General features: G+C 49.2%; 1 protein-coding gene and 18 non-coding genes across 19 annotated transcripts; all 19 read right to left on the reverse strand.

The window, feature by feature from the left end:
- Window positions 1-917: 917 nt before the first annotated feature.
- LOC119379078 (uncharacterized) lies at window positions 918-2,525 on the reverse strand. The gene has a single exon (XM_037648244.2). It carries the CDS (start codon window positions 2,486-2,488, stop codon window positions 1,172-1,174), a length of 1,317 nt encoding a protein of 438 aa, XP_037504172.2. The 5' UTR covers window positions 2,489-2,525; the 3' UTR covers window positions 918-1,171.
- A 153-nt stretch (window positions 2,526-2,678) lies between these two features.
- Trnak-cuu (transfer RNA lysine (anticodon CUU)) lies at window positions 2,679-2,751 on the reverse strand. The gene has a single exon. It is a non-coding gene; the product is annotated as a tRNA-Lys (tRNA).
- Window positions 2,752-2,882: 131 nt separating this feature from the next.
- On the reverse strand, window positions 2,883-2,955 carry Trnak-cuu (transfer RNA lysine (anticodon CUU)). The gene has a single exon. It is a non-coding gene; the product is annotated as a tRNA-Lys (tRNA).
- A 131-nt stretch (window positions 2,956-3,086) lies between these two features.
- Window positions 3,087-3,159, reverse strand: Trnak-cuu (transfer RNA lysine (anticodon CUU)). Its single transcript has one exon. It is a non-coding gene; the product is annotated as a tRNA-Lys (tRNA).
- A 131-nt stretch (window positions 3,160-3,290) lies between these two features.
- On the reverse strand, window positions 3,291-3,363 carry Trnak-cuu (transfer RNA lysine (anticodon CUU)). Its single transcript has one exon. It is a non-coding gene; the product is annotated as a tRNA-Lys (tRNA).
- Window positions 3,364-3,498: 135 nt separating this feature from the next.
- Window positions 3,499-3,571, reverse strand: Trnam-cau (transfer RNA methionine (anticodon CAU)). The gene has a single exon. It is a non-coding gene; the product is annotated as a tRNA-Met (tRNA).
- A 1,784-nt stretch (window positions 3,572-5,355) lies between these two features.
- Window positions 5,356-5,428, reverse strand: Trnak-cuu (transfer RNA lysine (anticodon CUU)). Its single transcript has one exon. It is a non-coding gene; the product is annotated as a tRNA-Lys (tRNA).
- Window positions 5,429-6,077: 649 nt separating this feature from the next.
- Window positions 6,078-6,150, reverse strand: Trnak-cuu (transfer RNA lysine (anticodon CUU)). The gene has a single exon. It is a non-coding gene; the product is annotated as a tRNA-Lys (tRNA).
- Window positions 6,151-6,281: 131 nt separating this feature from the next.
- On the reverse strand, window positions 6,282-6,354 carry Trnak-cuu (transfer RNA lysine (anticodon CUU)). The gene has a single exon. It is a non-coding gene; the product is annotated as a tRNA-Lys (tRNA).
- Window positions 6,355-6,684: 330 nt separating this feature from the next.
- Trnak-cuu (transfer RNA lysine (anticodon CUU)) lies at window positions 6,685-6,757 on the reverse strand. The gene has a single exon. It is a non-coding gene; the product is annotated as a tRNA-Lys (tRNA).
- Window positions 6,758-6,888: 131 nt separating this feature from the next.
- On the reverse strand, window positions 6,889-6,961 carry Trnak-cuu (transfer RNA lysine (anticodon CUU)). The gene has a single exon. It is a non-coding gene; the product is annotated as a tRNA-Lys (tRNA).
- A 9,540-nt stretch (window positions 6,962-16,501) lies between these two features.
- Trnak-cuu (transfer RNA lysine (anticodon CUU)) lies at window positions 16,502-16,574 on the reverse strand. The gene has a single exon. It is a non-coding gene; the product is annotated as a tRNA-Lys (tRNA).
- A 132-nt stretch (window positions 16,575-16,706) lies between these two features.
- On the reverse strand, window positions 16,707-16,779 carry Trnak-cuu (transfer RNA lysine (anticodon CUU)). The gene has a single exon. It is a non-coding gene; the product is annotated as a tRNA-Lys (tRNA).
- Window positions 16,780-16,911: 132 nt separating this feature from the next.
- On the reverse strand, window positions 16,912-16,983 carry Trnak-cuu (transfer RNA lysine (anticodon CUU)). Its single transcript has one exon. It is a non-coding gene; the product is annotated as a tRNA-Lys (tRNA).
- A 1,686-nt stretch (window positions 16,984-18,669) lies between these two features.
- Trnak-cuu (transfer RNA lysine (anticodon CUU)) lies at window positions 18,670-18,740 on the reverse strand. The gene has a single exon. It is a non-coding gene; the product is annotated as a tRNA-Lys (tRNA).
- A 132-nt stretch (window positions 18,741-18,872) lies between these two features.
- Window positions 18,873-18,945, reverse strand: Trnak-cuu (transfer RNA lysine (anticodon CUU)). The gene has a single exon. It is a non-coding gene; the product is annotated as a tRNA-Lys (tRNA).
- A 129-nt stretch (window positions 18,946-19,074) lies between these two features.
- On the reverse strand, window positions 19,075-19,148 carry Trnak-cuu (transfer RNA lysine (anticodon CUU)). The gene has a single exon. It is a non-coding gene; the product is annotated as a tRNA-Lys (tRNA).
- Window positions 19,149-19,280: 132 nt separating this feature from the next.
- Trnak-cuu (transfer RNA lysine (anticodon CUU)) lies at window positions 19,281-19,353 on the reverse strand. The gene has a single exon. It is a non-coding gene; the product is annotated as a tRNA-Lys (tRNA).
- Window positions 19,354-19,484: 131 nt separating this feature from the next.
- Trnak-cuu (transfer RNA lysine (anticodon CUU)) lies at window positions 19,485-19,557 on the reverse strand. Its single transcript has one exon. It is a non-coding gene; the product is annotated as a tRNA-Lys (tRNA).
- Window positions 19,558-19,908: the final 351 nt, after the last annotated feature.

The following is a 19,908-nucleotide window of genomic DNA, read 5'->3' on the forward strand; positions in this document are numbered from 1 at the left end:
TTTATACTTCTGTCTGTCTAAAACTTCCAGTTTGTTTTTAGTATTTCTAATTTCTTCGGTAAACAAGCCAGGTTTCATACTTTCTTCCTCCAAGAGAGCTTGTAGTTGCCTTTGTAGGCTCCTTTCCTCCTGCTTCTTCTCAAAATTATTCTTAGTAGTTTGTTCTATCGCCTTCATTTTGACATCTTGTTTGAACGTTTCCCACTTCGCTTCCCAGTCGTCTTTTTGATTATCATATAGCTTCGTAAGGGCTTCGGTTACATCTCTGCCAAAAGTTTCACCCTTCAAGACATTATTGTTTAATTTCCACAGGTACCAGTTAAATTTATGTATCCTCTCCCTAGCACCAAGTGTAAAGCTAATCATACAGTGATCGCTGAAAGACACCGGTGTAACAATATAATCATCACAGCACATAACAAGGTCCAGCGAGATGTACGCTCTATCTAACCGTGCGTGGCTTAGACCCTGAAAGTGCGTAAACTGAACTCTACCATTAGACATGCATAGGCCAACATCTTCCAATCCCTTCTCTGCAATCGATTCGCTCAAAATCACCGCACTTTGATCACATAATTGGACCGGCTTGGCACGGTCTTCTTTCGCGCACACGCAGTTAAAATCACCAACAAGTATTACATATTTGTCACATTCGAGTAAATTTCTTATTTCTTGAAAGAAAACTTTCCTTTCGCTCTCTCGGTTCGGGGCATACACACATATCACGCGCCATTCAAATTTCAAGAAAGAAAAATCACACACTACAAAACGTCCGTTATCACTGCTTATTACACTTCTTTCAACAGCACCCATAGATTTTCTGATGAAAAGGGCACATCCTCCTGATAATCCATTGGCGTGGGACACACAAACGTTATACATTGAGCGAAAGGTAAACACCATGCGATCATTATCCTCCTCAGTCGCTAATTTGGTTTCCTGCACAGCAATCACGTCGAATTCATGCTCCGAAAACAATCTACTCAATTGGTACTGCCGCCTTCTAGAAGCTAACCCGCGTACATTTATACTGGCAAAACGTACTGCTCGCTCAAGTCTCACTGCCATTTTTATGGTAGAAGTAAGTGCTCACCAAACAGTCTGCGCTGAATAACGCCTACTCAGTCATCGGGCACACCTTCTGGGCAGGGGGCGCGCACCTAGTGCGTCGTCAGGGGGGCGGCTTGGCCGGCCTCTTTTCCCCTTCTACGACGTTTGGCTTGACCATCAGCCGCTGCCTCCGAAAGACAGCCGCTTTCGCAGGCGGTTCTTGACTGCTTGCATCATTTGGTTCTGATGGGACTGCGTCTCGTGGTCTTTTCCCTCCCGTCCCGGGTTCTTCAGCGTCGTGCCACTCCATGGCACAACCGTCGGAAGGTTCCTGGACAGTCTGAGTAGTTCTTTTGCTCTCACTCGTTTCAGCGGTCACATCCTTTGATACATGTGCCTCCTTTGCGCTGGTCGATGATTCTGCGGCAGATTGCACACTCGCACTGTCAGCTGATTTTGCCGTTTCTTTCACTTCCGTCATGCCTCCTGTACTTGGCGTGTCCCCTGCAGAAGTCACCTTGGCTTTCACCGGTGATTCTGCAATAGGTTGCACCACCCTTGCACTTTCAGTTGACTTTGCCGCTTCTTTCTTCAACTGCGTCATGCCTGCCGTACTTGGTGTTTTCCCTGCAGAATCCGCCTTTGATTTCACCGATTCTTCGGCTTCGGCCTCGTCCATAGTGAGCTCAGATTTATCCGTGCCCCCGGTGTTCAAGGTAGCTGCCGCATACGTCCTCGTGCAGTTCGCTTGGGCATGACCAAAGCGTTTGCACGTGTCGCACCGCGGAACTCGACAGTCTTTTCTAATGTGGCCAATCTGCTGGCAGCGCAAACACCTCGCCGCTCTTCCGAGGGCCACGATAAGTGCGAGCTCCCCTCCAACTCGTAACTGGTGGGGTATATCGTCCAGCGTAATGTTAGCCTTGAGCCGGAGCGTCACGGTTCTTGTCATGGTATTCTGTTGCGTGTAGCCATCAGTTCGCCATTTATCCATTCCTACGTCAACGACCGTCCCGTAAGGGATCAGCGCATTTCGGACGTCTTCATCTCGCACGTGGTAGAGCAACCAATGCAGTTTCAGACGGACGTCGCGGTGGCTTGGGTCGATTACCATGCATTTGAGGCCTTTCACAGTCAATTGCGGTTCAGCTAAACGTTTCTTCACACCTTCAGCGCTTTTACAGGTCACCGCCCACACGTGATTCATCTGATATGCGCCAAGCGCAAGAACCTCGGTGGGCGGGACACGTCGAAAAAGGGGTTCACGAAAATCTTCCGCGTGATAAGGCCTTCCTTTTACGTCTGCGTGCAGAAAAACAGTGTTCTGAACCACATACCCATTTGGCAGAGGGGGCAAAATGACGGCATAATCCTGTGGCATTTCAATCCTGGAACCGCGGCTAAGCTGGGCCGCCGATGCCGCTCCAACGGAGCTCATGATACACACGTCCGAACGCTTTCGCAACCGGAAGTGGAATCCCCACTGAGCTAGCCGGGCAGACAGCAGCAGCGTCGGTGCACATCATCACGTGCGTCGTTCGAGATTAAGGTGGCTCAATTTAAGAGGGAAGAAGGAGAGGGTGTTGGGCGACGTAACATGGAAACCCTTTAATCGAAAAAGAAAACAGCGCCCAACGTGGGGCTCGAACCCACGACCCTGAGATTAAGAGTCTCATGCTCTACCGACTGAGCTAGCCGGGCAGACAGCAGCAGCGTCGGTGCACATCATCACGTGCGTCGTTCGAGATTAAGGTGGCTCAATTTAAGAGGGAAGAAGGAGAGGGTGTTGCGCGACGTAACATGGAAACGCTTTGAACGGAAAAAGAAAACAGCGCCCAACGTGGGGCTCGAACCCACGACCCTGAGATTAAGAGTCTCATGCTCTACCGACTGAGCTAGCCGGGCAGACAGCAGCAGCGTCGGTGCACATCATCACGTGCGTCGTTCGAGATTAAGGTGGCTCAATTTAAGAGGGAAGAAGGAGAGGGTGTTGCGCGACGTAACATGGAAACGCTTTGAACGGAAAAAGAAAACAGCGCCCAACGTGGGGCTCGAACCCACGACCCTGAGATTAAGAGTCTCATGCTCTACCGACTGAGCTAGCCGGGCAGACAGCAGCAGCGTCGGTGCACATCATCACGTGCGTCGTTCGAGATTAAGGTGGCTCAATTTAAGAGGGAAGAAGGAGAGGGTGTTGCGCGACGTAACATGGAAACGCTTTGAACGGAAAAAGAAAACAGCGCCCAACGTGGGGCTCGAACCCACGACCCTGAGATTAAGAGTCTCATGCTCTACCGACTGAGCTAGCCGGGCAGACAGCAGCAGCGTCGGTGCACATCATCACGTGCGTCGTTCGAGATTAAGGTGGCTCAATTTAAGAGGGAAGAAGGAGAGGGTGTTGCGCGACGTAACATGGAAACGCTTTAATCGAAAAAAAAAAAAAAACAGCGCCCAACGTGGGGATCGAACCCACGACCCTGAGATTATGAGTCTCATGCTCTACCGACTGAGCTAGGCGGGCTTTTTTTTTTCTTTATTGCCGAAATCATATATTACAAGACATAAAACCTGGCAGCCAGACTTTGGCTACCGCGGGATTAAAATCTTTTCATGCATACCAATACATCGAGTACGGAGATCCAGTCTGGCGGATCGGCGAGAGCGCGATACACACCTCGCAGACGCACGACACTTTCAATGAAATGTTCGCGAACAGGGCGTATATCTTTATCAACATGCTGATATTGCGTTCTCGTTTTCCACAAGGCGTGAAGTCCCAGGACCATGATAACATCGTACGGAAAGCCCCCGGATACGTCTACCGGTAAGAAACGAATGCCATAAGTGTCAAGGGGTAGTTGTTTCTTTAATGTGCGTTGAAGCACATCCCTATGAAATATTGGGTCCCAGCAGTCTAGAAATACATGTTCAATCGTTTCCGGATTTTACATAAGATGCAGTCGGTGGTCCAGGGTATAAAGATGCCTTTATCTTGGAGCCAGGTTTTAACAGCGAGTGTGTTTGTGTGCAACTGAAAGAAGAAAGGTTTTAACTGATGGTTGTATAGGCATTTTCTTTACTCGTTTGAGCACATCCTGTCCAGCGCCTCCGCGATGCGGGAAACGGTACAAGGGCTCTGGTAGCATGTTTTCCACTAGGTCCTTATATAGCTTTTTCTTCTTAACATTAAATAAATAATCTAACGAAAATCGTGCGTTCAGCAACCTCAACGAGAGAACCACCTCGCGCAGGTACCCGGTTACAGAAACGTTGATCGTTTCGCGCGACGAAGTTCCGGGAGTAGTCGCCGTAGCCTCGTTTGTATGATAGTGCGGAGGAACGGGTGATTTTGATCCCGTAAATACATAAATCGCGACACAACCTGTCGCAAAAACAAATGGACAAGACCAAGGCCACCTTTCTTAACAGGGCGGAACAAATTCATTCTGCTAGTCCGCTCCCAAGTGGACGCCCAAATAAAAACAGCAAAAACGCGGTGAAGTTTTTGTATGCTAACTCGCGATGCACATAACACATTCATCACATACCAGATCTTGGAGATCAGAAAAATGTTACAGACAGTGGCTCGTGAAAAAATAGACAATTGCCTGCCTTGCCACGCAGTAGAGTTTTCTTTTGCACTTCGCGCCTGGTCAGACCAGTGCGCTTCTGGATCACGATAAGATTCAAGTGGCACGCCTAGGTAACGTGTTTGAATTGCCGACCAGCGTAACCGAGAGTAATGCTCTGGGGTAACATCCCAGTCACTATGCCAAAACCCGTAACTCTTATCCCAGTTTATTTGGGCAGCGGTGCAGTCACAAAAGTCGCATACAATATTAGTGGCTTGTTTGATGCTCTCCCTGTCTGAGCAGAACACGGCAACATCATCTGCGTAAGCCAAAACTTTGACGTGTGCTGTCTCCAGCCTGAAGCCCGTAATAGCTTCCGTGTGGTCAATGGCCAAACAGAGCATAAAGTGCAAAAAGCAAAGGCGACAAAGGACATCCCTACCTCACTGACGAGCGGACGTTCACGCTCTCCGTAAGTTCCCCGTTAACTATAATACGCATGGTGCAGTCCGTGTACGCCATTCTGACGCCTTCTAGTATTACATGTATTATATAGTATTATATTACCTTAATCTCATGCTCTACCGACTGAGCTAGCCGGGCAGACAGAAGCAGCGTCGGTGCACATCATCACGTGCGTCGTTCGAGATTAAGGTGGCTCAATTTAAGAGGGAAGAAGGAGAGGGTGTTGGGCGACGTAACATGGAAACCCTTTAATCGAAAAAGAAAACAGCGCCCAACGTGGGGCTCGAACCCACGACCCTGAGATTAAGAACCTCATGCTCTACCGACTGAGCTAGCCGGGCTTTTTTTTCTTTATTGCCACCTTTGCACATAACAGAAATTTACAAGCACTTCGTAACCAGTCTAAAAACACCATCCTGGCCTCGACTGGTTTTATGTAAAAGCGCTTCATTACAGCCAACTCATCTAATAACGACACCCGTTCGGGTTGTTCGTCCCTAGAATTGTACACATCTCTCATGTATACAATGCTTTCTGTTAAATATTCATGCGCAGATCGGGCATCTTTATCTACATGGCGCACAGCTATTCTTGTTCGCCACACGCTATGAAGCACAAGCAACATAAACATGTCATAAGGCACACCATCTTGATTATCCGTAGCCAAAAATCTAATACCGTATGGCGTGATTGGCAAGTCCTTTTTCAAGGTGCGCTGCAAAATGTCCCACAGAAAAACAGCGTCCCAACAGTCAAGAAAAATGTGGTTGATAGTCTCGGGTTTTCTGCAGATAAGGCAATCTATCGACCACGGGACGAAGAAACCCTTCTCTAGTAGCCACGACTGAGCTAGCCGGGCAGACAGCAGCAGCGTCAGTGCACATCATCACGTGCGTCGTTCGAGATTAAGGTGGCTCAATTTAAGAGGGAAGAAGGAGAGGGTGTTGCGCGACGTAACATGGAAACGCTTTGAACGGAAAAAGAAAACAGCGCCCAACGTGGGGCTCGAACCCACGACCCTGAGATTAAGAGTCTCATGCTCGACCGACTGAGCTAGCCGGGCAGACAGCAGCAGCGTCAGTGCACATCATCACGTGCGTCGTTCGAGATTAAGGTGGCTCAATTTAAGAGGGAAGAAGGAGAGGGTGTTGCGCGACGTAACATGGAAACGCTTTAGACGGAAAAAGAAAACAGCGCCCAACGTGGGGCTCGAACCCACGACCCTGAGATTAAGAGTCTCATGCTCTACCGACTGAACTAGCCGGGCAGACAGCAGCAGCGTCAGTGCACATCATCACGTGCGTCGTTCGAGATTAAGGTGGCTCAATTTAAGAGGGAAGAAGGAGAGGGTGTTGCGCGACGTAACATGGAAACGCTTTGAACGGAAAAAGAAAACAGCGCCCAACGTGGGGCTCGAACCCACGACCCTGAGATTAAGAGTCTCATGCCGACTGAGCTAGCCGGGCAGACAGCAGCAGCGTCGGTGCACATCATCACGTGCGTCGTTCGAGATTAAGGTGGCTCAATTTAAGAGGGAAGAAGGAGAGGGTGTTGCGCGACGTAACATGGAAACGCTTTGAACGGAAAAAGGAAACAGCGCCCAACGTGGGGCTCGAACCTACGACCCTGAGATTAAGAGTCTCATGCTCTACCGAGTGAGCTAGCCGGGCAGACAGCAGCAGCGTCGGTGCACATAATCACGTGCGTCGTTCGAGATTAAGGTGGCTCAATTTAAGAGGGAAGAAGGAGAGGGTGTTGCGTGACGTAACATGGAAACGCTTTGAACGGAAAAGGAAAACAGCGCCCAACGTGGGGCTCGAACCCACGACCCTGAGATTAAGAGTCTCATGCTCTACCGACTGAGCTAGCCGGGCTTTTTTTTTTCTTTATTGCCTGGCATGGACATTGTACAGGGCAATCATTGCACAGACATATAATATAATACAAAAAGAACAAGCATTGCCATCAGTCCCATTTGGACTGATGTTGTCCTCTTAAAAATACTTAAGGGTTGCCAGAGGTTCAAACCTTGACAACCATTCTGGCTCAATCTCCTGTATTTTACTACACTCAATGAATGCAGACATGCTTTGCCTGAAATAAATTACTGCTGGCTTTGCATCCGGGTCGAAGTGGTATCCGGCCATTCGCGCACGCCATATACAGTGGAGACCGGTCAACATCACTACATCAAATGAGACCCCATCATCGTTTGTTACTGCGAGATACCTTATCCCGTGTGGGTCTAGTGGAAAATCCTTCTTTATTGTCCTCTGTAAAATGTCCCAAAAATGTACTCCTTCCCAACAATGCAAAAAAACATGGTCTATTGTTCCTGGTTTCTTACATATCAAACAGTGTGACCCCCATGGTGTAAAAAAGCCCCGTTCCTCTGTGAAAGTCTTTACTGATAGTGTTCCTGTGTGTAACTTGAAGAAAATAGTTTTCACCCCTGTAGGTACCTGCATGTTTCTCACCCGCTTCAGTAGATTCTGTCCCGGTCTTCCACTGTGTATGGCCCTGTACAATGGTACGGGCAAAACCATCGCACATACATCTTTGTACAATTCTTTTCTTCTAACACTTGCTAGATAATCCAACGAAAAGCGAACAGATAAAAAACGTACACTGTCTACCACTTCCTTGAGATAGCCACGCAACGTCACGGGCCGGCTATCCGTAGTAACAACAAGATCTGGTAAGGCACTGCCTAACCTGAGCTGGCATACCGTACGCAAGAACGGATCCCTGACGTCACGGAAAAACAAAAATCTATTTACTAATTGTCTCACAAATAGGTGCGCCAAACCGAGACCCCCGTCCTTCACGCGCCTGAACAAATTTGTCCGTCTGCACCTTTCCCATTCCGAGCCCCATATAAAAACTGCGAACACTCTGTGCAGCCTTTGCACGTTGGTCCTTGAACAATGTAGCACCTGCATCACATACCACAGTTTAGTGATGAAAAACATGTTGCACACAGTAGCCCTAGCAAAAACAGACAGGTTCATGCCTTTCCACCTGTCTGCTTTTTCCTTCGTCTCTTTTTTTATTTTTTATTGAAATGGTGAAATAGGAGAGGTTGGTGCCATTATAGTGGCACCGGCTACTCCTTCTCGCTTAGAAGACAAAATATGTAGTAACAAAATTAATAAGGGCACAAAATGCAATACAGTAGAACACATAGGAAAATACGCACAGCCGAACATCACATGGCAGTTCATATACGTCTAATAGGTTCATATGTACACAAGTGTTGTATGACAAGTTCAAATGGGAAAAGTCAGTTCACCTGTATACGTTCAAACTCAAATATTCTATATTGCTTGACATACACAGGAAAACACACTGACACAAATGATGACACATAAAACCAAACACACTATCACAAACATAACACAATTCCTTCAGTATGAATGGGAAGTCGACATCGTGTGCAGTAGGTCAATATTTCCATAAAATATTCGATTCTTCAAGAAACTTCTTGAAGGCGACAAGCGCTCTTTTCTGAAGACTTGCCGTTGGCCATGGACCTAGTATTTTAGTTAATGTGAAAGGCCTTCTATCTAAAAGTAACAGACTTGCTCGTAATACTTTTCGTTGTGATTCATATTTTTTGCACTCGATAAGCAGATGATGTACATCTTCGTCAGGGTGGCCGCAGGAACATTCTGTACTAGACGCACGTTTTATCCTGTGTAGGAAGTGTCGCGTAAATGCTGTGCCAAGCCGTAGGCGGTGGACTAATGCTTCAAATCTCCTATTTTCTCTCAAGTCTGATGGAATGCATAGTTTTATGTCAGGGTCTATTAAATATAAGTCCGAACTTTTAGACTTTTCATCGAACCATTTGTCTTTGGTGAGGCTAAGGGTTGTCTGTCTAAGGAGTAGGCGGATTTCATTGTGAGAAATTGGAAGGCTAATTGTCTCTTCGTTATTGTGTGCCCGATTTGCCGCGGCGTCCGCTGCAGTGTTTCCTGGAACGTTGCAGTGACCTGGTATCCATTGGAATGCGATCACGTGATTCATTGCTTTTGCTTTTGCGTGTTCTTTTAGGGTCTCATATAATAGGGAAGAGTTTAGAGAATCTTTTCTAGTACTTTGTAGAGACGCTAGAGCGGCCTGTGAATCGCTAAAAATGACCCATTTTTGCTCCTTTCTTACTGATGTTATAAAGCGCAACGCTGATAGAATTGCAAAGAGGTCCGCAACGGTAGAAGATGTCACTCTACATAATTTAAATGTCTGCTCCACTGCCAAGTGTGGAATGACAAAAGCCGAAGAGGAGGAATTTGCATGGCAAGAGCCGTCTGTATACACGTGACTATACTGTGGATATAGGTTATAAATCTGGAATAGTGCCAGCTGCTGCGCGAATATCATGAACATGTCCCTTTTAGATATTATTCCCTCAACCGACAACTGTATTTTTGGTCTTGGCAGCATCCAAGGAGGGAAATTATTATCTACTCTGCTTATCTCATATCTCGGTAATAGTGCTTTATGTTCTTGAACAATATTGTGAAGCTTACATTTATTTCTTTCTATAAGTGCGAGGTTCAATGGATGCGTCTCGTGCTGAGTTAAAATGCGGTAAACATGTCGACAAGTTTCGACTGTTCGTATGACAGTAAACGGCGGATGACGAGCTCCAGCTATTACGAGAGGACTCGAAGTTGCCTGTGGGACTCCTAGGCACACCCTTAGCCCCCTTGCCAGTAACCTCTGAAGGCGTTCCTCGGTAGTTTGCGATAACCCCTGGAGAATAGGCGCCGAATAAGCAATCTTTTGCTTTATTAGTGCGTTATGCACTTGCAGTAGTGAAGAGACTGATCCCCCCCCCCCATGTTGTGCCAGCGAGTCGACGGATTACGTTGACAACTATGTTGACTTGTTTTTCTAATGCGCGAATGTGCGACGCCCACGACAGCTGTCTGTCAAGGATAACGCCAAGAAATTTATGTTCTTTCACCAACGTTAATGTTTGTCCTTCCAGTGTAAGATTGAAATTATTCATCTGTCGTCTAGTGAAAGGTAATACCGCTGTCTTCGCGTACGAGAGACTCATGCCTCTTTCCTTCAAAAAATTGTCGATAATGTTAAGACCCTGTTGCAGCACTGTTTGAACTTCGCGTATATCTGATCCTGAGGCCCATATGCAGATGTCATCTGCGTAGAGTGAATACCGCAATCCAGTTGGTAATTTTCCCGGTAACGCTGCCATTACACAGTTGAAGAGGAGTGGGCTTAGAACACTTCCTTGTGGAACGCCCTGTGTGACGGAATGGTAATTACTTTGTCTCTCAACTGTTACCATGTATATTTTCCTTTCACTTAAAAAAATTGAAATCCATCGCAGCGATCGACCACATAATCCAAGTTCTAACATCCCAGCCAGCACGTGAATGTGACTAACAGAGTCGAATGCCCTTTGAATGTCGAGAAATACCGCAATTGTGACGTTTCCGCAGATGCGTTCGTGCTCAGCGCATGTGACGATATCTAATACCGCATCCATTGTGCATCGCCTTTGCCGAAAACCTGTCATGTAGTCTGACAACACTTTTGTATGTTCACACCACCATTGAAGTCGACTGTTTACCATTATCTCCATCAACTTACAGAGACAGCTTGTGAGACAGACCGGGCGGAAGGATTCAAGGCATAGAGGGGTCTTTCCTGGTTTTAGGACTGGAATTATACGACCTAATTTCCATGAATCAGGAAGAGTCTCTGATATCCACATATCGTTAAATAACTCTAGCAGTGCCATTCTACCTGCTGGTCCAAGGTTCTTCAGCATCATATATGTAACGCCATCTGGTCCCGCAGCTGTCTTTGTACGACATAACTCAAGAGCACTCTTCAGTTCGTCTAAGCTAAACTCACAATCAAGTTGAGGGTGTTGCGACATAAAACACGCACGCACCTTTTGATTGGCAAGTGCTTCGGAACTTGTAAATTGTGGGCATGTAATTGTGATTCCCGGTTTGGTTATTAGCCGACAGAATTCGTCAGCAACATCCGCCTGCTGAGTGTTAAGGGCTATGGAAAGAGCTCGGAAAGGATTGCTCTGGGTAACGGGACCGCTGAATGATCGGACAACGGCCCATATTTTAGGAACAGGAGTGAAAGGACTCAACGACGAGCAGTATTCTCGCCATCGTCTCTTACCTAATTTCTGTAAGCGACGGTGTGATGTTGAGTGAGTTTTTTGTGCCGTCTTGTAGTCCTCGAGTTTCCCGCTGCGACGGTAAGCCCGTTCTGCTCGTCTTCTGATTGCTCTTAAGCGTTCATATTCTCCGTCAACTGCAGCATGTTCATTTGGGACAATGACCTGCTTGGTGCTAATCTTATAAGAGTCGCACAGTATAGTTGTAAAAGTTGCTAAGTTTGGCTTTTCGCCTAATGCACTCGTTATGCGATGACGAAAATGCTGCCAGTTAGTATATTTTGAGTAGCGCTGAGTCCTTGTACTCCGCATAAGCCGATGTTTTATCAGAATCGGGAAGTGATCACTGCCATGCGTTTCTATATCAGTTGACCATTCAGAACCCTCAAGAAGGTCATGTGAGCATAGCGTGACATCGATACAGCTGGAGTAACGATACCCTCTTAGAAAAGTTGGAGAGCTATCATTTAGCACTGTCAGCTTGCATTTCTCGGCAGCGCACTCAATAACATGTCCCCGAGAATCAGTATGTTCACTGCCCCAGATTACGTTATGAGCGTTGAAGTCCCCACACACCAACACACATGTGTCTGCGATATCAAACACATTCACCAGGCTGTCTAAAGATATTTTGCTAGAAGCTTGTAGATAAAGGCTTATCACAGTGACACTTCTATTTCTAAAAGATATTTTACATGCCACAAACTCCGGTATGTCTGAGTCACTTGACTGTATTAAATAGGACGGCAGATCTTTTCTAACGCATAGCATCGCTCTGCTGTTTCCAGCTCTGCGCGATGATTTATATATCACGTAGTTAGAAAGTCGAAAAGTCATCACGCACACCTGCCTCCTGTATGCATAATACAGGAAAGTTATGTTGAGCGAGTAATTTACGAAAATCAGCTGTCTTATTACGAAGGCTGTTAGCATTCCACTGATATATGAAGACATTGTCATAACGACTATTCATAGTAAGCCTGCCGTGAAGCTGACTGAGGTTGTGGGAGCACTAGCGGCTCCATTGCAGTAATGCTTTTACCTCCGGTAGGTTGTTTGCTTTTGGAAGGGCGCTGAGAATTGCACGAAGAGCTGTGAATAGCATCGGTAGGATCACCTGAGCCAGAGGTACAGACGAGTGATCATTAACTGGCGCTGAAGCTCCGTCCGGGGTCGGAGCAGGCCGTCGAGGAGGAGCATCAGATGACCGCTGAGATGGTTTCTGTGGCAGGAGCGAACGCTGAGGTAATCGCTGAAATGATGTTTGATGAGGTGTCTGCCGTGGTGTCTGGGAGAGGTGAGCACCATTATCTGAGAGCAGATCGTGTCGCTCGCTGACCGGAGGTTGTCTGCTCGGTTACTTTAGAACTGTAGAATAACTCATTTTATTCGCTTGGTCCTGCTCTTCGTAGGCATTTGAAGCCGCATATCTTAGTGTCAGGGTTAGGTGGGGGCACATTATGTGGAGGCGGCCTTCCATATGTCCACTCGTGCCTGCGTAATCTTGATGCAACTCTGTTCTGAGGGCACCCGGAGTAGCTGTATGGTTTCCTCCACAGTTGCCGCACTTTGGCTGCAGCACGGACTTGCACTCCGAGTGGTCGTGGTTCACTGAGCATACCTTGCAGCGACGTGGACTGTGACAGTTCTTGGCTAAATGGCCAAATCTCTTTGACGCGACCAATACTCCTCGCTGCCGTTATAACATTCAAGGGGAACACCGAGGTACTTTGTCGGTGTTTCCGTCCAGTGCACATTCGCAAAATGGTCCGGCTTTGAAGGCCACCTTCCGTGCCAAAGCCCAAGGGATTTCCCCCAGTTTACGCGACTCCCTGTGACGCTACAAAAATGTTTCACAACACTTATCGTTTCCTCTACACTTTCTTTGTTCGTACAACACACCGCAATGTCATCTGCATATGCCAGCGGCTTAACTTCCACTGCCGCCAAGCTGAAGCCGCGTATTTTTTCGTTTTCAGTTATCGCTAAGCACATCGCTTCGATGTAAATACAAAACAAAAGTGGACTGAGGGGGCAACCTTGACGCACAGAACGCATTACGTGAATGTGGGCCCCCAAAGACTTAACAATTAAGCGTGTTGTGCAGTTCTGGTACGCCAAGGCCACTCCCTCCTTGATGATGGTACCAACATTATTATGATCTAAGATGACAAACAAAATATCATGCGCAACACAATCGAAAGCTTTCTCCAGGTCTATCTGGAGCACAGCAACGCCAAGTAACTCCTCGTCACAACACTCTAGCAAACACCGCATCTTGTGAATGTTTGAGCTAATAGTTCTGCCTTTGATTCCACAAGTATGGTGCTCTCCAACAATTTCTTTAATGACCCCTTGAAGTCGCGCTGCCAGAACCTTCATAAAAATCTTGTAGTCAACATTGGTCAGCGATATGGGCCTATACGATGTCACCAGTTTAAGTTTTTCCCCTTCGTCCGTTTTAGGAATTAATATCGTATACGCTTTACTAAAGGAGGGCGGCAGAGTTTTCCGTTCGTACGCCTCATTGAACAGCTCAGCGCTCAGCTAACCCCGGGGACAGTTCTGTTCTAAATGTCTTATACCACGCAGCGGTTAGGCCATCGGGTCCCGGTGACTTTCCGGGGTTCAAATGACCAATCGCGCGTTCCACTTCGCCTTCCGTTATTTTGCCTTCTAAAAGCCTTTCTGTGTCGTCACTAAGCCGCGGCATGCGCTTAAGAAACTCTTCTTTAAAACCATGTACATTCGCCTTTCGAACTGCAAATAGTGACTGATAATACCCAAAAAAAGCCCGTTCGATGGTTTTATTGTCGCTCGCGAGAGTCCCGTTGCAATAGACCTTATCGATGTGGTTTCGGCGTCCTTGCGCTTTTTCGAGACCAAGCGCCCTTTTAGTGGGCGTCTCCCCCGCGACAAGATCATTTGCTCGAGCGCGAACCCAGGCTCCTTGATAACGCTCTCTGTCATACTGTTCTAATTTTTCCTTGACACTGCGCAACTCGTCTTTACAAGTCCCAGGCTCCCGACTTTCTAGGGCTATCAGCTGCTGCACTGTTTTCTTCAGACTTCTTTCTTTCATTTGCGCTTCGAATTTTAGCATGCTCGATCTGTCTAGTGCTTTCATTTTCACCTTCTGCTTTAAACACTCCCATTTCTCTGCTACAGTTTCCGTTTTTTCCATAAGCACTTCATTAATGGTCTCGTGCACTACTTCTAAAAATGGTTCGTCTTTTAATAACAATGCGTTCAGTTTCCATAAACACCAGTTGAAAGCCTTACGCTGTTTCTTCATGCCTATGCGACACACAACCAAACAGTGATATGAAAACGACACTGGCTCAACCGAAAAATCGTGACACATAGGCAAAATATCTAGGGATAGGTATATGTGATCTAAACGCGCATGACTATTGCCTTGAAATCGCGTGTACATCACTTCGCGATTTGCTACGACACATTCATACACGTCATCCAAGTCATTTTCGTTTATTAATTTGCCTAGCACGTCACTGCTTTTATCACGAACGCCAGTGCTATTGACTCTATCGCGAGCACTTAAAACACAGTTGAAATCCCCTAACAAAACCACCCTCTTATCACACTTTGTCCACTGAAACAGGTTAGAAAAAAACTGAGCACGCTCTTCTACACTATTCGGTGCGTATACGCATATTACTCTGATTTCAGTGGCACAATAAACAAAGTCACAATAAACACTTTGAACAAGAAGGCTTTGCAATTTTTTCACAAAAAGAACACAACCCGCGGACGTTCCTATCGCATGGCTTACAACCGTGTAATATCGGTCAGTGAAACGGCGCACCATGCTCCCGGTCTCATCCTCTCCGTCTACCTTGGTTTCCTGGACGGCTAGGACGTCTATGTCTTGGTCTGTGAGCAACCGCAAGAGCTGACTTTGCCCACGCCTAGTCGCCAACCCTCTGACGTTAAGCGTAGCTATGCTGAATGGCGGAGTCAGTGCCATGGTGACTTATTCGCTAAAGGAGTAGGCCCGGAGCACGGTGCTTACCTTTCACGACCAGCCCTCGGCTAGCCGACTCCAGGACCATCCTACTTCCCGGCGCGGTTTTCTCTCGCCTTGTCCGCCAGTCTCCTGTCGGTAGGGACTTTCGGCTTAGGTTTGATACTAAGCCGCCTCCCTTGCGGCGCCTTCGCAGGCGGCTCCTGGCTGTTGGTGGAAGACGCCCCAGCCAGCTCTCCCGAGTCGTCGAGCGGACGCTTTAGCGTGGCGCTGGTCGTGCACATCTCGTCCTAGCTGTCCGCCGCCGGCTCTCCCTGACCCTCCGTCCTGTCGGCTGCCCCCACTGGAACCACGTCCCTCTCGACCCTCTTCGGCCCGACCGCTGACGGGGCGCTGGCCGGTGTAATCAGATGCTGGAGAGCCTCCGGGTCCTTGGGTGTGTCTCCCGGCGCCGCCCCTCCAGTAGTCACAGGGACCACTGGGCTTCCGACCCTTTGGCGGCGTCCTCTGCCTCGGCCGCGTCCATTACGTGCTCAGCCATCGCCTCGTTCATCGCTGGCCCCGTTGCACTGGCGTACTTTCTAACGCAGTCGGCTTCGACGTGTCCGAAGCGTTTACAGCGTGAGCAACGGGGGACCTTGCACTCTCGGCGGACGTGTCCTGTGCCTTGGCAGCGCAAGCACTGCATCGGCCGACCTGGCACAACCAGCAAGGCCAGTTCTCCATCGATCCTGATCTGATGCGGAAGGTCTTCGACCTTGACGCCGCTTTTCAGCTTCAGGAGGGCTGTTCTTGTGGTCGAACACTTGTCGGACATGCCCGGGACACGCCACCAGCTCTCGGCTCACCTCCACCACCTTGCCGAAAGCCGAAAGTGCCGTCCGTACTTCGTCGCTCACCCCGTGAAGCAGCCAGTGTATTCGCAGCCGCGCCTGCCGGTCCTGCGGGTCGACGACGACGCAGCGCCGCCCCTTCACCTGCAGCTCCTTCAATGCGAGCAGGCGTTTCGTGGGAGCGGCGTCATTGAATGTCACCGCCCACACGTGGTTGTATGTGTTTCGTCTTCGTCGTTCGCGCTTTTCAAGTTTTCACTAATAGTGGTTAACCTGGTACGCACCGAGGCTTACCACATCCGGCAGCAGGCCCGTTGGCGTCAATGCGTCGTTCGAGATTAAGGTGGCTCAATTTAAGAGGGAAAAAGGAGAGGGAGTTGCGCGACGTAGCATGGAAACACTTTGAACGAAAAAAAGAAAACAGCGCCCAACGTGGGGCTCGAACCCACGACCCTGAGATTAAGAGTCTCATGCTCTACCTACTGAGCTAGCCGGGCAGACAGTAGCAGCGTCGGTGCACATCATCACGTGGGTCGTTCAAGATTAATGTGGCTCAATTTAAGAGGGAAAAAGGAGAGGGAGTTGCGCGACGTAGCATGGAAACACTTTGAACGAAAAAAAGAAAACAGCGCCCAACGTGGGGCTCGAACCCACGACCCTGAGATTAAGAGTCTCATGCTCTACCGACTGAGCTAGCCGGGCAGACAGTAGCAGCGTCGGTGCACATCATCACGTGGGTCGTTCAAGATTAAGGTGGCTCAATTTAAGAGGGAAAAAGGAGAGGGAGTTGCGCGACGTAGCATGGAAACACTTTGAACGAAAAAAAGAAAACAGCGCCCAACGTGGGCTCGAACCCACGACCCTGAGATTAAGAGTCTCATGCTCTACCTACTGAGCTAGCCGGGCAGACAGTAGCAGCGTCGGTGCACATCATCACGTGGGTCGTTCAAGATTAAAAACTGAGCACGCTCTTCTACACTATTCGGTGCGTATACGCATATTACTCTGATTTCAGTGGCACAATAAAAAAGTCACATAACAATTCTGCCTGACTGCATGAAAAAACACTTTGAACAAAAGGCTTTGCAATTTTTTCACAAAAAGAACACAACCCGCGGACGTTCCTATCGCATGGCTTACAACCGTGTAATATCGGTCAGTGAAACGGCGCACCATGCTCCCGGTCTCATCCTCTCCGTCTACCTTGGTTTCCTGGACGGCTAGGACGTCTATGTCTTGGTCTGTGAGCAACCGCAAGAGCTGACTTTGCCCACGCCTAGTCGCCAACCCTCTGACGTTAAGCGTAGCTATGCTGAATGGCGGAGTCAGTGCCATGGTGACTTATTCGCTAAAGGAGTAGGCCCGGAGCATGGTGCTTACCTTTCACGACCAGCCCTCGGCTAGCCGACTCCAGGACCATCCTACTTCCCGGCGCTGTTTTCTCTCGCCTTGTCCGCCAGTCTCCTGTCGGTAGGGACTTTCGGCTTAGGTTTGATACTAAGCCGCCTCCCTTGCGGCGCCTTCGCAGGCGGCTCCTGGCTGTTGGTGGAAAACGCCCCAGCCAGCTCTCCCGAGTCGTCGAGCGGACGCTTTAGCGTGGCGCTGGTCGTGCACATCTCGTCCTAGCTGTCCGCCGCCGGCTCTCCCTGACCCTCCGTCGTGTCGGCTGCCCCCACTGGAACCACGTCCCTCTCGACCCTCTTCGGCCCGACCGCTGACGGGGCGCTGGCCGGTGTAATCAGATGCTGGAGAGCCTCGGGTCCTTGGGTGTGTCTCCCGGCGCCGCCCCTCCAGTAGTCACAGGGACCACTGGGCTTCCGACCCCTTTTGGCGGGTCCTCTGCCTCGGCCGCGTCCATTACGTGCTCAGCCATCGCCTCGTTCATCGCTGGCCCCGTTGCACTGGCGTACTTTCTAACGCAGTCGGCTTCGACGTGTCCGAAGCGTTTACAGCGTGAGCAACGGGGGACCTTGCACTCTCGGCGGACGTGTCCTGTGCCTTGGCAGCGCAAGCACTGCATCGGCCGACCTGGCACAACCAGCAAGGCCAGTTCTCCATCGATCCTGATCTGCATGCGGAAGGTCTTCGACCTTGACGCCGCTTTTCAGCTTCAGGAGGGCTGTTCTTGTGGTCGAACACTTGTCGGACATGCCCGGGACACGCCACCACTCTCGGCTCACCTCCACCACCTTGCCGAAAGCCGAAAGTGCCGTCCGTACTTCGTCGCTCACCCCGTGAAGCAGCCAGTGTATTCGCAGCCGCGCCTGCCGGTCCTGCGGGTCGACGACGACGCACGCAGCGCCGCCCCTTCACCTGCAGCTCCTTCAATGCGAGCAGGCGTTTCGTGGGAGCGGCGTCATTGAATGTCACCGCCACACGTGGTTGTATGTGTTTCGTCTTCGTCGTTCGCGCTTTTCAAGTTTTCACTAATAGTGGTTAACCTGGTACGCACCGAGGCTTACCACATCCGGCAGCAGGCCCGTTGGCGTCAATACGTCGTTCGAGATTAAGGTGGCTCAATTTAAGAGGGAAAAAGGAGAGGGAGTTGCGCGACGTAGCATGGAAACACTTTGAACGAAAAAAAGAAAACAGCGCCCAACGTGGGCTCGAACCCACGACCCTGAGATTAAGAGTCTCATGCTCTACTACTGAGCTAGCCGGGCAGACAGTAGCAGCGTCGGTGCACATCATCACGTGGGTCGTTCAAGATTAATGTGGCTCAATTTAAGAGGGAAAAAGGAGAGGGAGTTGCGCGACGTAGCATGGAAACACTTTGAACGAAAAAAAGAAAACAGCGCCCAACGTGGGGCTCGAACCCACGACCCTGAGATTAAGAGTCTCATGCTCTACCGACTGAGCTAGCCGGGCAGACAGTAGCAGCGTCGGTGCACATCATCACGTGGGTCGTTCAAGATTAAGGTGGCTCAATTTAAGAGGGAAAAAGGAGAGGGAGTTGCGCGACGTAGCATGGAAACACTTTGAACGAAAAAAAGAAACAGCGCCAACGTGGGGCTCGAACCCACGACCCTGAGATTAAGAGTCTCATGCTCTACCGACTGAGCTAGCCGGGCAGACAGTAGCAGCGTCGGTGCACATCATCACGTGGGTCGTTCAAGATTAAGGTGGCTCAATTTAAGAGGGAAAAAGGAGAGGGAGTTGCGCGACGTAGCATGGAAACACTTTGAACGAAAAAAAGAAAACAGCGCCCAATGTGGGGCTCGAACCCACGACCCTGAGATTAAGAGTCTCATGCTCTACCGACTGAGCTAGCCGGGCAGACAGTAGCAGCGTCGGTGCACATCATCACGTGGGTCGTTCAAGATTAAGGTGGCTCAATTTAAGAGGGAAAAAGGAGAGGGAGTTGCGCGACGTAGCATGGAAACACTTTGAACGGAAGAAAAAGACAGCGCCCAACGTGGGGCTCGAACCCATGACCCTGAGAGTAAGAGTCTCATGCTCTACCGCCTGAGCTAGCCGGGCAGACAGTAGCAGCGTCGGTGCACATCATCACTAGCGTCGTTCAAGATTAAGGTGGCTCAATTTAAGAGGGAAGGAGGGGAAGACGGAAGAAGGAGAGGGCGATGTGGGCTGTCTGATAGAATACTCAATAATAATATGTGGGGTTTAACGTCCCAAAACCATGATATGATTATGAGAGACGCCGTAGTGGAGGGCTCCGGAAATGTAGACCATCTGGGGTTCTTCAACGTGCATTAAATCTAAGTACACGGGCCTCAAACATTTTCGCCCCCATCGAAAATGCCGCCGCCGCAGGCCGCGATTCGATCCCGCGACCTTCGGGTCAGCAGTCGTGCGCCATAACCGCTAGAC

This window comes from Rhipicephalus sanguineus, chromosome 1, assembly GCF_013339695.2.
Source record: "Rhipicephalus sanguineus isolate Rsan-2018 chromosome 1, BIME_Rsan_1.4, whole genome shotgun sequence".
NCBI lineage: Eukaryota > Metazoa > Arthropoda > Arachnida > Ixodida > Ixodidae > Rhipicephalus > Rhipicephalus sanguineus.

What these genes read in the sequence shown, in the direction of transcription:
- LOC119379078 (XM_037648244.2), bottom strand. Translation starts at nt 2,488, where the DNA reads ATGAGCTCCGTTGGAGCGGCATCGGCGGCCCAGCTTAGCCGCGGTTCC.